Source organism: Aedes aegypti, chromosome 2 (genome assembly GCF_002204515.2).
Source record: "Aedes aegypti strain LVP_AGWG chromosome 2, AaegL5.0 Primary Assembly, whole genome shotgun sequence".
Lineage (NCBI taxonomy): Eukaryota > Metazoa > Arthropoda > Insecta > Diptera > Culicidae > Aedes > Aedes aegypti.
The window spans coordinates 225,425,891-225,441,716 of record NC_035108.1 but is presented as its reverse complement, the minus strand read 5'-3'; the positions used below and the strand labels follow the sequence as shown (position 1 = coordinate 225,441,716).

General features: G+C 35.1%; 1 protein-coding gene across 14 annotated transcripts in view; it reads left to right on the top strand.

Annotated features, from left to right (window-relative positions):
* LOC5574827 (coiled-coil domain-containing protein AGAP005037) overlaps positions 1-15,826 on the top strand; it is a 302,411-nt gene that overhangs the window by 264,794 nt on the left and 21,791 nt on the right. For 2 of the 14 annotated variants that reach the window (XM_021844170.1, XM_021844169.1), the window contains one exon: positions 10,292-10,335. The exons of the other annotated variants lie outside the window; for them this stretch is intronic. In XM_021844170.1, coding sequence (XP_021699862.1) covers positions 10,292-10,335 — 44 coding nt within the window. The remainder of the gene's footprint in view (positions 1-10,291; positions 10,336-15,826) is intronic. 14 annotated transcript variants of the gene reach the window in all.

Sequence of the window (15,826 nt, the reverse complement as noted above, 5' to 3'; positions counted from 1 at the left end):
TTTGTTTGTGGTTTTAATGTGTATATTAATCTTTCTGTGAGCTTCTTTCCCTATTTGTTGGACATTCTTTAAGACGTTAGATTTGTTAAGATATGTGTTTTATACAAGATGTTTAATCAAGGATACGGGTCTCAATATAATTTAAATGTTCCTTGCGAGCTGGGACTATGAATTTCCTAACTGAACCCTGGAGAATCCATAGGAAGTTCTTAGTTCATAAGAGACTTCTCAGAAATTTTAACGGATTCTGGAGAATGTCTGCAGATTCCTAGTGAACACTGAAGCTTTCTTGCGGGATCCTGAGAATATATAATTGGTTATTGAGGATTAAGTCCGAAATTTTGTGATTCCTAATAAGCTCTTAAGTTTTCTATGGCATCCTGGTAACTCCTAGCTTGATAATGTGGATTTGTAGTGGTATTTTGAATATTTCTGGCGTAATCTCGTAAATTTTGGAAAAGTTTCCAGAGAAATTTGAGGAGTGCTAGTGGTAGCCTAAGAATAATGAATTTTTGAAAATTTTTATTGAATACTTGAGAATTTTCGAAAATATCGCTGCAATATTCCTAACAAAATGCTTCAGAGCCCTAGCGTTTTCTTGTAGATTACTTTTTTTTGATTAGTTGTTTACGTTTGCCCCTTTGATTGCAGTCTATCATTAATTATGAAATGCTTTACTTTATCAGAAACATAAATTAGAGGAGGGTATTCTAAACTTACCGAATATTGTAAAATTTTATGCTAAAGCCTTAAAGTTAAACTGATTTTCAATATTTATTAAATAAAAAAAACTCATGTCGTTTTGCAATACCCAGCGCATTTGTTTTGTAAATACGTCTTTGTATGAAAACAGTATTAATTTTTTTTTTCGTATTCTTACACAGTTTTAGAAAAAAATGCACAGTTCTTATATACAAGTCACTTTTGCGATTATTTATTTTACATGGTCCACTCATACAAATAGTGTACATAAAGCTTCTGAAAATCCTTAAAGACTTTGAGGCGTAAAAAGTAAGTATGTAGAACGTTTGTCACAATTAACATCACGGCGCTATAGATTCATAGCATAGTACAATATTACGAAAAACAGCTTCGAAGTGAACCGTTCTGAAGTCTTGATGCCATATGGTTCCACAAGGATGATGTAATAACATTGTAATGATGTTTTCAAAACCAATAGTTGAAAAATAAAATTTAAAATAAGGGTTCCGATTTTGGCACGGTTCCGTTTTTGGCAACTGAAAATTTCGACTTTGTTGCCAAAAACGGAATCTCACTGTATTAAAGTCATGCGGTGATTAAACCTTATAAATGTAGACCCAAATTTAGTAGACTAGGAAATTTTTAATTCTGCATTCTGCTTTGTGGTATGGTGATCAATTAGGCCCCAATGTGTCATTTTAATTTTTTTATATGAAAACTATTTGTATGATATGTTAAATATTATTTCATGAAAAATCAGTTTTATAAACTGATAAAGATCAATGGAGTACTGGTTTTTTCGAAATTTATTTAGCAATATTTGAATTCTGAGGGATAACACAACAAAAAGTTGTAAAATAGTGATCAATTTGCCCCCCAGATTACGGTACTTACAATACAGTACTACATTTTTAAAAATTTCTGCATAGTAATTTCCATAAAAACCTACATTGTCTTTGGGCCAACCTTTAAATCCTTAACCAAAAAAGCTAAAAAAATCACAAAACATGGTATGGTAGAGATGGTAAGGAAGATATGGGAGGTCGGATTTTCAAACATTTTTAAATTTTGGATCGCTCTAATCTAGATGCGAATCGAATGCACCACTTCAGAAGTTAGGTATGTCGCATAGATTTTGAAAGAATCCAACTTCGGTGAGAAACCCTTTCTAACTTTCTACTGCACCGACAATAAAACGTTAAATTCGACTGCTCAATTTATTATTTGCTCTCACCAGACAACGCATCTTCATCGGTTGAAATAGTTTTTTCGGACGAAATTATTATTCTCGGTACCGGTGTCCTGCTAAGTAGTTGATTTGTGCGTGATGCAATTTTCTTATTTAAAAAAAACTTTGCTATCATCAAAACGTTTTATCAAATACAAAAAGATAACAAATAGTTTTATCATCTCTGTGAATCAAGCATGGGAAATATTCACTCGAATATTGCGTTTCTCTCGCTCACTTTCACAAGCGGTGAGGAGCGAGATTGTCGTTTCTCCAACCAAGCTGAGTGTTTAAAATTCCAATGCGCTTTCTTCTTGTTCGCCACAAGTAAGTAAGTAAGCGACGAGTAAGACAAAAACGGCAACAGAATGATTCACTGAGAAAAATCTACACGTCAAGGTCGTGTGTTTTACTTATAGATTTGCGCAATGAGGAAAACCACATGATTTGAGTGTGGTAGCCATATGGATTTCATCATTGATTTCACGGTATAATAACATGTGTATCAACATTAGGTTTTCATGTGAAACAAACATGAATTTCCAAATATTAAACCATGAAAACCAACTGATTTGCTTATTGAATTCGAAATGTAGTAGCTTTAGATAGTCATGTGTGATAGAACATAAACGTCAAGGGACTGAAAGAAGAAATTTGGTAGAAAAACTTTTGCTCCCCAAAATACGGATCCGAGGCTCCTCTGCTTGTCGCAAGCTCTCTTGATTTTTTTTTTCAAACCCGTGAGCCAGCAACAAGCGGGGCGCCGCAAATCCATAATTTGGGGAGCCAGGGATAAGCATATTCCATTTTTTTTTTCGAAACTGAAAGACAGGAAAATCTGTTAGTGGAATCCGATTTTTCTACTAAACTATACATTAATCAATGTTTTCTTATAGAAAGGTAGAACTCTCGTATATCGGTCAACTTCACTAATAAAAGAAAAATCGAATTCACAAATTTTCATCTAACACTTTCAGCTTCAAAATTTGCTTCTTCTCTTTGGAAGCATGATGATGACTGTCGTTCGGCACGAGGTCCAACCGCAATTCAGTTCACTATGCATCCCATGGGTTGATCACAAACAATTTAGAAGCTTTGAACATGGAAATCGATAGCATAGCTCATGGATTTCATCATAACAATCTCATTGCGCAAATCAATGAATCGACCACCTTGAACATGATGATTATGACACAAGATAACCATAAGCAAAACACACTGAATCCGTGTTGAAGTGATGATCTATGCGTCCATAGGTTGACACATACGAATCTGAAGAGAAAGCTTCGGGAACTTATGTGGAAAAAATATGGAATCCCTGTTGTCGGTTGATGAATCAATCCATGAAGCAAAACACAGGAATTTAATGTGTAACACACACGAAGTTTGCAAGAAAATCATAGCAAATCGATAAGGACGTTCATGAATCGATCCATAATTTTAAACACACAGATCGAGCGTGTGGATTTTTATCAGTGTTCACTACCGACTCCTTGTGCCGAAGGCATCCTATTACAGTAGCGAATGATTCTTTACATTCCGATTCCGCACGAGTGGCATTCGTGTTTGAGAGCTGAAGAGCGTTCACTGACTGGGAATACACAAGGCGAAATGATTCAGTAAACGCAAAATCTGTTCATTTCGCAGAAAGCATTCAGTGATTGAATGGCGAACGCGTTCTTTCGTGTTTCCCATTTAAGAGCGGATAGGTGCTCTCTCCGCTCCGTATAACTTTTCATTTTCGGTTTATCTCAATCGTTTGTGATTCGTCAGGATTGCGCTCACCCTAGTAGCGTTCGGCAGTCACTGAACATTCGGTGGCTGCAGATACTTTGCAGATATTTTATCGACAGCGTTCGGGTGAGTGAGTGAATTTTCCCATGCTTGCTGTGAATATTATCTGCAGAACAATGAATTCAATTGCTTTGATCTTATCTGCTCAACAATAAAGTTTGCTGTGTCGCAAGAAAGGTTTCAGAATCATTTCGAAAGTGGCCACTTCTTTGAGGGCAACAAATTCCTGGAATATGTCAGTAGGTGGCCATGATCGCCAGAAGGCACTGAAATTTCTTCTATCGAAGTTGTTTTGCAAAACCATGACATTTTGTGTGTCGCAAGGAAAGTACATATCAACATAATACTAAAATTGGCCACTTTCCTTATTTTGCAAAACCATGAAGTTTGATGTGCTGCAAGAAATGTTTCAGAATTATTCTCAATGTGGCCACTTCCGTCAATGTGGCCAGATGCCGTCCCCCTCTACCAGGGTATCCTGGTCCTGGACCAACTGTGTCCCCTCTAGACAGTTAGATTCAATCTGAAATTATGATCAAACATAAAATCAAAAACAAAATTTATGTATCACATAATTGGCTTGTAGATCTGTATGACAATCGTTCATCCCATGCAAACCCATGGGACCTCTGGACGGCCAAAATGTGTCTATTTTGAAACATAACTAAAGCATTACTGCCGTGAATCGCAAGTCAGTCCCATCAGCATTTTCGTCAAAATTGAGTGAAGTTCAGTTTTCAACATCTCTTACAATGCTTTTTCAGTTGCACTAATAAAATAATATGATTTGTTCGGAAAAATTAGGAAAAAAAAACAGCAAGTCAAATTGTCCCATAATGAAAAGTAACCGCATGTCAGTCCCACTACAGACTTTCGCACTGTGGAACACAAAAATTTAACTTGTTTTGATCATCTTTATATTTTTCTCGGAAATATATCATCGTGAAAAGCATGTTGTGAAAGTTTCATTAAGATTGGAACAAGTTCCAGATCTCTGCAATTTTTTGAAAATTCGTGTGGAAAACGAGTTTGAAAACTTCACAGCTTATTTTCTCAATGCCTTCTTTTTACAGATGGGACTGACTTGCGATTCACGGCAGATTACTAGTTCAGAATGATTTGCCTCTGGAAAACTATAATCTTTTGTTGTTGTCATGTTCATAAAATCAACGTTAGTTGAAAATAAGCCTTATGCCACACGTACATCCGCCCTCAGAAAAAGTAGCTTCCAAAAGTTCGTAATTCAGTTGGCTAGATTCTGAGAACGAGTCATTTGAAGTAGGTAAGTCTCGTCCCGAGCTTTTGAGGGCTAAATGTAATTTATCTGTTTGACATGATATCATAGATTTTTATAAATGAATATAGCGTTTTGTCTCAAATTCCGAACAGACTTATATTCCGAACACTCGGTTTTTGTATTGCGATTTGGTTGAAATGTTTCGCTGAAATATATCATCGAATCACAAGGAAATGGCAATCAATTGCAATTCAATTTTAACGTATTAAAATCTACTTTATACCCCGGAAGTAGTGATGATTCTCTAGTTCAGGATCAGTAAAACCAGCTCAGAAAAATTTATTTGCTAAATTATTCATGTGAACCCGATATATTCGTGCTGTTCGGAATTTGAATCAAGGTATTCGGAATATGAGACAGAATGAACACAGTGTTCGGCATTTGAATCAAAATTTTGTTTCATACTTTTACGTTCAAACATTACTAAATAAATTTAAATAAACATTTTTATCGGCACACCCAAAAGCTAACAGTTAGGCTTTGCGGAGATTTTTTTTTTTACAAACCAGTGTTTGGATTTCGATCAGAATAAGACGATCGAACCATATTCGGAGAATGTTACAGTTCGCGAACCATAACAGTTCGTGGCACATCGCATTCGGAGAGCCCTATGAATATAAACATTCACTCTCTCGTTTGGTACGTGGCACGAGAGCGTTCGAGAGCAGCAACTCTAATACCTTGGACAGACATCTGATACATATACCATGGTACAAGTTGTCAAGAAAATTATTCCAAGGCTATCTTGAATGAAGACAATTATCAGTATAGAACCCATTTCAAGATAATTGTACAATGGTACGTATACCACAAGTGTGTCATAAGTATAACAGACTGCAACAGTATCGAGTCGTTCGGGTGATTTATGTTTTGCATGAAATTGGTAATAACTTTCATATGTACTGATAATGCTGCCTTCGACAATCTAATTATAATCTTTTGGACCATTGAACACCTCTTTGGTTGCAAACAAAGCACAGAAAATAAAAAAATATTCGCCTCTGTTTCTTGATCAGAATGAGTATGGGTCGGCATCAACGAAAATTCAATTTTTGCCAATGAACAGTTCGGATTCCGCCATGGACATTCGACCACTCATCAACTTTTACGTGTAACAAATTTGATCCGTTCCAACAAATCTGAAGGCTATTCTACTGGTCTTGCTCTTCTAGACATAGAAAAAGCATTCGACAGTGTTTGGCATGAAGGTTTGATTGTAAAATTAAAAAACTTTAATTTTCCAACATACATTGTTAGAATAATTCAAAGTTATCTGTCAAATCGTACACTTCAGGTTAATTATCAGAACTCCAGATCTGAAAGACTTCCTGTAAGAGCTGGTGTTCCTCAAGGCAGCATTTTGGGACCAATATTATACAATATTTTCACATCTGACTTACCTGAGTTACCTCAGGGATGTCAAAAATCTTTGTTTGCGGATGACACAGGCCTCTCCGCCAAAGGTCGAAGCCTGCGTGTCATCTGTAGTCGATTGCAAAAAAGTTTGGATATTTTTTCTTTATACTTGCAAAAATGGAAGATTTCTCCTAATGCTTCCAAAACTCAACTAATAATATTCCCACATAAACCAAAAGCTCTTTATTTGAAACCTTCAAGTAGACATGTTGTCACGATGAGAGGGATTCCAATAAATTGGTCAGATGAAGTTAAGTATCTAGGGCTCATGCTTGATAAGAATTTAACTTTCAAAAATCACATTGAGGGCATTCAAGCCAAATGTAATAAATATGTAAAATGTCTTTATCCCCTTATTAACAGAAAATCAAAACTTTGTCTTAAGAACAAGCTTTTGATATTCAAACAAATTTTCAGGCCAGCCATGTTGTATGCTGTACCAATATGGACTAGCTGTGGTAATACCAGGAAGAAAGCTCTGCAGAGAATTCAAAATAAAATTTTGAAAATGATTCTAAAGCTTCCTCCCTGGTATAGTACCAATGAGTTACATAGAATATCCAATGTTGAAACATTGGAACAAATGTCAAATAAAATAATAAATAATTTCAGGCAAAATCGTTACAATCTTCTATTGCCACGATTAATGCGTTATATGTTTAGGTTAAGTTAGGTTAAGTATATTTAAAGCGTTTTTTTTTTTCTCTTATAAGCAGGTGAAATCAACTCACCTGTAAAAAATCTGAACTGCTACGGCAAATGAAATGTTATATGTTGTTAACAAAATGTTAATAAAATCTTAGATTTGTTTTACCAAATTAGGATGATAGTGTTGTCTAATAACACAGAACACCTAGATATAAGAAATGAATGTAATGTTTGGAATTATACTAATAAAAAAATTAAAAAAAAAAAAAAAAAAAAAAAAAAAAAAAAAAAAAAAAAAATATGAGTATGGGTCGGCGAATGTTACAAGTGTTGACACACAGTGACCGGGGGCAAACAGTGGGTGGAGTGTGTTGTCTTGTTTTCGTTCATGGCTTGTTATCTTCCACGAACGATATATGTCATGTGTGTTGTATGAATGCAGGCGAATGAATGGGCTGAAATTGTGGCTCGTGTGTCAATGATCGTTAAATTTTCCAAAGCCTGTTACAAACATCAGCTTATTTATGCCTATCAGTCTTTATGCCTGATAGTATCAGATGCATTTGAAGTCACTGTTGACCTTAAGTGTTCGTAATATGAGTCAAAACGGTATCAAAAAATACTAAGATATCATGTAACAAATCAAGTTGTCCGAAACTGGGGGACAGTAGATACAAGCAGGGCTGTAAAGTTTCAATGTTAATTGAGAGTGTCGTGCGACTTTAGCATATACGCTTCCCTCACTGTCATCGGACGGCGAGACAATGACAGAGATTGTTTTCAAATTTTCGTTCATGTTTCCGTCGCTACGGCTTGTGATGGAATAGGAAACTTAATAAATTTTGTTTCATTATCTGGTATGATTGATATTTATATTGCTGGAATCATGGAAGGATATCCACTTAACTTATCCAATACATTTACTTACCGAAATTCTCCAAAATGAGATAGAAATTGTTATAGCAAAACAACATTAAAATTGCTCTCGTGAGAGCCCCGTCATTGCGACATGACGAAATGAGCACATGAAAAATAGCTTCGTCAGGTGACAGTGAAAAGACTAGTTTCGTCAGTGTCGCAAGTCGATCTTAACTCGCTGAAACTTAAAAGCCCTGGATACAAGTATAAAATTATAGTTTTTTTCACATTTCGTTCAGATATGGTGCAAAATACATTCATACTTCGAGAGCATACTATGTTTGTACTTAATCGTACTTGCGTGTTTCTTATTCAAAATCTTTATTAAATAAGTTCAAAATTAAGGCGATACGTAATATTTTCATTGGTTCATATTCAACCGACTTCACAAAAAAGAGATAATTCTATCCAGAAGAACTCAACTGTTGTGTTCAAACCTATAAGGCGACAATTTGAGTGTTTAATTGATGGTAAATCGTACTTATTAAAACCAGAATCAAACTCAGTCTAACATAGCAATCAGGATAAAAAAGATTTTTTTTTTTCTTGATTTAAATTTTAAACTCTATTTTGTTAAGAGATGATACAAATATGACGTCCATATTTGTCGATGGTCGTTATTTTTGAATGATGCCTGATTGAGTGTTGAGAAAATTTAGTTCAAAATGTACTGTTTGAAGAATCTAATTTGCGTTGAAAAGATAAGGATGTAATATTTCCTGTTCTGGGATGTGATATGGATGGATCACACTACTCGTGATGACAGTCGAACTAAGAATGAATTTATTCAGACTCGCGTTGCGCCGATATTGTACTCCAGGGCCGCATCCACCACAAGGAAAAACTATACACGATCTGATTAAAATATTTGCATTTTGAGGGAATTATTAAACTTTGTGAATTTTTTACACTCGACTTGATTTATAAAAAAAATCTGTCCAAATGAAATTTTCACAAAATACTCTGATAGTGTTAATCTTAATCTCCCGAAATTTGAAAATTCCTCACTCTCTCTGTAAATGTAAAAATAAACAACATGTAAATGTTGCATCAACTTACATACATACATATCAATTTAAATACCTCTCCATTTGCTACATTGTTCCGTAATTTTTGTAAGCATTTTCAAAAGTGTTGTTAGTGCTTTTTTGTGTCATTCTGAACGATATTCCAGCCCAGAGCTAGTTTATCTCGGGGCTACCGGCTTTGCTTCCATTTTCCCTACCGAAGGAAGTTAAATTCTTGGACAAGCTTTCATGGATGTTATCTTTTGATTTTCTCCCAGGAAATATAACTGAACCTTCTTGCATTCATTCAACCAGAAATTAATCCTGTGATTTCCTCGGATTTTGCAGGTAGTACTTAGTTAACTCTCCATAACTCAAAAAGTATTATACTTCGATGTCATACCATAGTAAAAGTAGGTTTTTATGTCCACCTTAATTTCCCTTGAATTGCAGTTACGCTGGGTTCGTGTTTTATAACTCGATATCTCTTAAAATCAATGGTGCTTTCAAAAGCGAATTAAAGAGCGGTTAATGTATCTGAAAAAATATAGCTTCGAGGTGTTACCTTCCTTGTTTAAAAGTATTTTATCGAAAAAAGTTATCACAGATGGCATTTCAAATACATAAATAAATAAAAATATAAACATAATAGTTTACTAGAAATATTATACGTGTCTATACTTCCTGGGACACCCTATAACAGTTTTGTAATGAATTGCAGGTCCCAATTCAATTTAAGGAGATATTTTCAAATCTTTTGTTATTGACATTTATAATATTATTTCATCTTTTGTTTTCGATTGTTTTATTTTAGTATGGAAACAAATTAGATGTACTTACAGCATGTGTTATAGTAAAATATCTCGGTGAGAGTTTATCATTAAAATCATTGCGTTCAATATTATTGTCGATCAAAAATTGAGTAAAAACATCAAAGTCAAAATAGTGGAAATCTGAATGAAAAAATGAACATCAATGTGTCTTAAATGTATTTTTTGGGATGTTACTCTTGGTTTAAGTCCTTTTCCAAACCATAATCAATTCCTGATGTCATCCCACCCTTAAATATATTATCTTATGTTCATTATGTGGAAATATAATAATATCTACTTTCTACAAGCCTACCATATCCAAAAAAGCTCCCTTAAACTGAAGTATAGTGAACTAAACTATTTAAATACGATAAATTACTATCATTAACTTCCGTGAAATAACGAAAAGAGCCCTGCATTATTGAATTCAATCACAAAAATGCTATTTTTATTATTGTTCCCTTCATAGTTCAACTGGCGATGGAGCTCGAACTTCAAAGAAGCAATCAATGAGTAATTTGTTTGTCAATTTGTTGTTAAATTGCTATATTTATAAATTTGCACTAGGAACTTATATTTAACTTACTTATATGGTTTAGATTCGTTTAAATTATTTTTTGATACGGCAAATATCACAATTACACAACTCCATAGGCGATTACTAGTTAAGCTCACTTTATCTGATTGATAAATTGTTGAATGATCCTTTGATTGAAATATACATACAATTACTGCTTTTGTGAATAAATATAAAATGTTTTTTGTACATAAAAAATACATTGTGCTCTTCAGAAATAAGCATATTGATTTTTTTCATGAGTATACAATTAAAAAAACATGAATATGATTTGACATGATTGCTCAATGTATGCTAAACAGGAGCAATATTTTCACATGAACTTCGCAATTATTAAAAATGTATGGCAGAAAATCAAGGTAATCCATACTGAGGTGAATACATTATGAATTCTAATTATAATATTTCAATATTACTTCAACACTCTTAATTTTCAACATTTCTGAGTCGACTGTTTGCACAATCAAAAGCATGATGGTTTGGCACAAATTATTGCACAATAAATCTGACTTTTAATTTATTTCTATCGTCAGAGCACATTTTTTCCATTTACAATCTCCATATTTAATCACATATTGTGATTCTGATAACTATGAAGAATTTATTATTTTTTAATTAAATTGTCTGTGTTTGGATATCCCACTATTTAATAAAATTTTGTGCACTTATATGGGCCATTTATATATGTTGTAAACCATAAATCTAAGAGCGTAAATTTTAACGTTTTAGCTCTTTTTTGCAAAAAAAATGTTAACTATGATTGAAACCATTTTAAAAGAAGTATAGTACGATTTTGTTAGGATTAAATTTAACATATTGATGGTACTTTCATTGTCAATATTGGGTTACAGCTTCCGATAAGCATTTTACTTCCGCTTCTGGATCTTCAATTAGCCTAGCTACCAATGAGGTTTGACTTTCGGTTCAATCGAAGATCTCTTTGTGTGAGAATTTTTCTTAACATCCTGGGTATAATTCTAGAAACACATTGACATTCATGCAATGTCAGGAAAAAAACTGTTTAGAATAACTGTCCATATCAAAATCTTTTTTCATTGCTAAACTTTTGTTTTAATGTGTACAGTTAACTCTCCCTTATTCGATATTCCGTATCTGGATATCGAGTTAGAGAACCATAGTAAAAGTTGGTTTTCATGGCTACCTCGATGGTCCCTTGGATCGCAGTTGCATTGGTTTTGTGTTCTGTAACTCGATACCTCCCTAACTGGATGGTCCCTTCAATATCGAGTAAGGGAGAGTTGACTGTACTTCACAACGTATTTGAAAATTGACACATTTTTTAAAATGTTATGGAAAAATACGAAATTCATAAGTCCTATATCGAATATTAAAGACAACTACAGCAATTACAGAACAAATTATGTCCAAGTTTATATTTTTTACTAATCAATAGTACCAGAATGAATAGTCTGGTTGATTGTGCTCTATTAGTATGGCGTGCAAGAATACACTAAAAAATGCCAAAAAATATAATGTTATAAAAATCAAAGCAGTTGTTTTCATTAAGACTATCGCCGTAATAATGTCCATGTATTAAATATTACTATTTTGAACATGATGAGCTTAAAAAAACACCCACGGAAACATTTAGATCAACAGGATTGCTGATTGACCCATAATCCAGTTTTGTACAGGGGGAGATCCTCCAGTACCGGACAGCACCCAATACCGTCGATTGAGAAATCATGGGTAAATCAAGATATTGTATAAGAAGAAAAGGTTGTTAGTATAAAAAAGGAATGGTTGCGTAGAAAATTGTACGATTTTTTGGAAAAATATAGATGTTTGAGAACCGATAAAAAGTTGACGTATTGCCTTAAATTTGAATTTATTTAATAATGATTTTGAATATGGAAAAATAATTTTGATCTCGCAAGAATAATGGAAAACCATCATAATTTGAAGGTGAGAGTGTAATTTTTTCCATATTTGAACAAAATATGGTCACACTACAATTTTAGTCTAGCACCCCCAGTTTCGGACAGCTTCATTTGTTACATGATATTTGCACCGATGTCTTCAAATATATTCATTATTCAAGGATTTTATTAATAATGGCATCAAAGATGCAATAAAAACAAGAACAAATGAAAATTCAGAACACCACGTAAAATGTGTTATTTTTCATCATATGTTAAAGAGGTTTTTTGTTGAACCACTTGCACACAAAGTAAAACTCAAATTACTCTTGAGAATGTTGCAAATTCATTGAATTGATAGTCAAATACTTATCCTAGAGTAAAAACATTGATGTACAAATTTACAGAATCCGAGGCATTTGCCGATGGTGTCCGGTATTGGGAGCTGCCATTTAATATTGGTCAATTTGGTCATAAAAATGCAGTGTAAAAATTCATATTTATGTTTTCAAATTTATTTTTTAACGCTACAAAAACGATAATATTTATCGTAAATAGGCACCAAGACTTGACCAAGTACAGCTTTCCCGGGAAGCTAACAAGACTAATAAGAGCAACGATGGACGGTGTGCAGAATAGCGTGAAGATTTCGGGCGAACATTCCAGTTCGTTCGAATCCCGCCGGGGACTTCGACAGGGTGATGGACTCTCGTGCCTTCTGTTCAACATCGCGCTAGAAGGTGTCATGCGGGGAGCCGGGTTAAATAACCGAGGTACGATTTCCACAAGATCCATTTGTTTGCTTCGCGGATGACATGGATATTGTCGGCAGAACATTTGGAACGGTGGCAGACCTGTACACCCGCCTGAAACGTGAAGCGTCAAAAGTAGTGAATCGTGGTCGTGGTGAATGCGTCAAAAATAAAGTTTATGCTGATAGGCGGAACCGAGCGCGACAGAGCCCGCCTAGGAAGCAGTGTTACGATAGACGGGGATACTTTTGAGGTAGTTGATGAGTTCGTCTACCTCGGATCCTTGTTAACGGCTGATAACAACGTTAGTCGTGAAATACGGAGACGCATCATCAGTGGAAGTCGCGCCTGCTATGGGCTGCAGAAGAAGCTACGGTCGAGAAAGATTCACCCACGCACCAAATGTACCATGTACAAAACGATAATAAGACCGGTGGTCCTCTATGGACATGAAGCATGGACCATGCTGGAATAGGACCTGCAAGCACTTGGAGTGTTCGAACGAAGGGTGCTTAGGACCATCTTTGGCGGTGTGCAGGAGAACGGTGTGTGGCGGCGGAGAATGAACCACGAGCTCACTAGGCTCTACTGCGAACCCAGTATCCAGAAGGTGGCGAAAGCCGGAGGAGTGCGCTAGGCAGGGCATGTTGCAAGACTACCGGATAACAATCCTGCAAAGATGGTCTTCGCTTCGAATCCGGTTGGCACAAGAAGGCGGGGAGCATAGCGACTGTATAAAAAAAATAGTTTTTGAATTACGAATTTAGCGGCTTAGGTGTCCGGTACTGGGGGATCTTCCCCATGTGTTTTCGTGATCCCAATAGATAGTATAGTTATATTGAGTAATGAATATCGAAATAATCTAATTATAAAACGTCTATAGATTCTTGTAGAAGAAAAACTTTTGAAAAATAAAAGAGACCCTGTGATACGGTCGAAGACTCGCGATCCAAAAGTTACGATCATCGTTGAAAAATTTTGTCATCACTTTAATTATTGCGCTGAGTTTTTAACAGCACATGTGACGGAGTACATGAGACCGCATTCAGACACAAGAAAAATGAGACGCGCCAAAAAAGGTCTCACAATGTACAGTGCTCCCGTGCGCCTGCAAGCAATGTGGCTACTGCACATAAGGCTACAGCACGTGCACAGTAACTCTACTTTAAGGTATCACGGGAGAACGTGTTATTTTCCCAACCTTTGTCTCACTCTAACAATTTGCTTCAAAATTTTTCAGAGACAAATCTCGATTTTTAGTGAACCAATGAAAATTTAATGGATTGTGCACTACATAGGGTAAGTGTACCAGTTATGGGCATAATGGTGCCCTATTTGATCTTAAGTGAAATTTCGATTACTTTCACAATTGTAATCTTTTAGAATGCATTAGCATCAAGGTATATCTTAAATCTTACTGCTACAATACACAAAACCTTTCGAAATGTGAAGACTTTAAAGATAACACGTATGGCGAAATAGAGAACCACTATGTCCATAAATGGTACACCTACCCTATATAGGATTATATGATAAAATTTCCACATCGATATATGGAGTGGTTTTTAAGATTTGCTTCTTCAAATGGATAGGGTGATTAAAGTGACGTCCCGTGCGGCCTCAAACTTTGTGCGCCATTTTCTCAATACCTGCTTTTTCCATATGAGACGGGTATGTTTTTATGGAAATATAAAACCGTTAATAATTACATTAATGCAAACTGATTTCAATTATTAAAAAAATCGTTCATATGTTTTTTCAATGAATTTAGCAAATACCATCGCCTTACATTTTACCCTGCAAAGATATTGGTCGGGAAGTTGATGTTAGTTGGGATCGCCGAAGAAGATATCATCAACAAACTTTTCACATATGCGTTGAAATTAACGATATCAACTAATTACTATAAAGAATGCAAAATCATCTTACAAAATTATATAGCTTGAGACGTATTTTTCAAATGACGATGTCCTGATTCAAACTTATCTAAACACATTAAAAGGTCGATTTATTTTTTATGTGGCTCGTCTAGTCACCGTTGATAAAAGTTAGCATACCTAAGAAGTCATCCGTAGACTCCCTGTCCCATAGAATTACAACTCTATGTCGGGCAAATTTTTCGGTTGACAGTGACTCCAGTCGAGTCATTTTGATCGACTCGACTTATAAAATAAACCCCAAGTTTGTAGGAATTTGGCCTCCATATTCGAATTCACAGACCGTAAATTCAGTTTTTAATAGTATACTACCGAACATATAATCAACAGAATGTAAAAACTACGAACCAAGATCGATATTTTTATTTAACCTTCCAGTTGTCGCGCACCACCTCCAGAAGCACCACGCTGATAATGTGTACAAGAAGCGAGGTTTTTACATTTGCGTTGTACAAAATACCACAGCACGACTACCGTTTTGATTCATACTACGGACACTTAAGGCCGCAGTGAAGTAAAACCGATCAAAAAGCACATAAATTAACACATTCTGTATGATACCTCTGCATTATCAAGCTTCAAACACACTTAACTTTCGAATGGTGAATGAAGATTTGGATTTTGCAGCTCGAATAACCTAAAATAAATAGAAATTAGTGTTTTCCCCATGATTCTTATTCCGGACGCAAACTCACTTTTCCTTCAAATTACGGTCATTTTGATTCGAATTCCGGACAGCTCACGAAAACCAAAATTAAAATAGTAAAATTGCACATAGAACAGCTGGGAGCATTAGAAGAACGTCAAAACTATATGCGTAATTAATATAGGGGGAGATCCCCCAGTGCCGGACAGCAC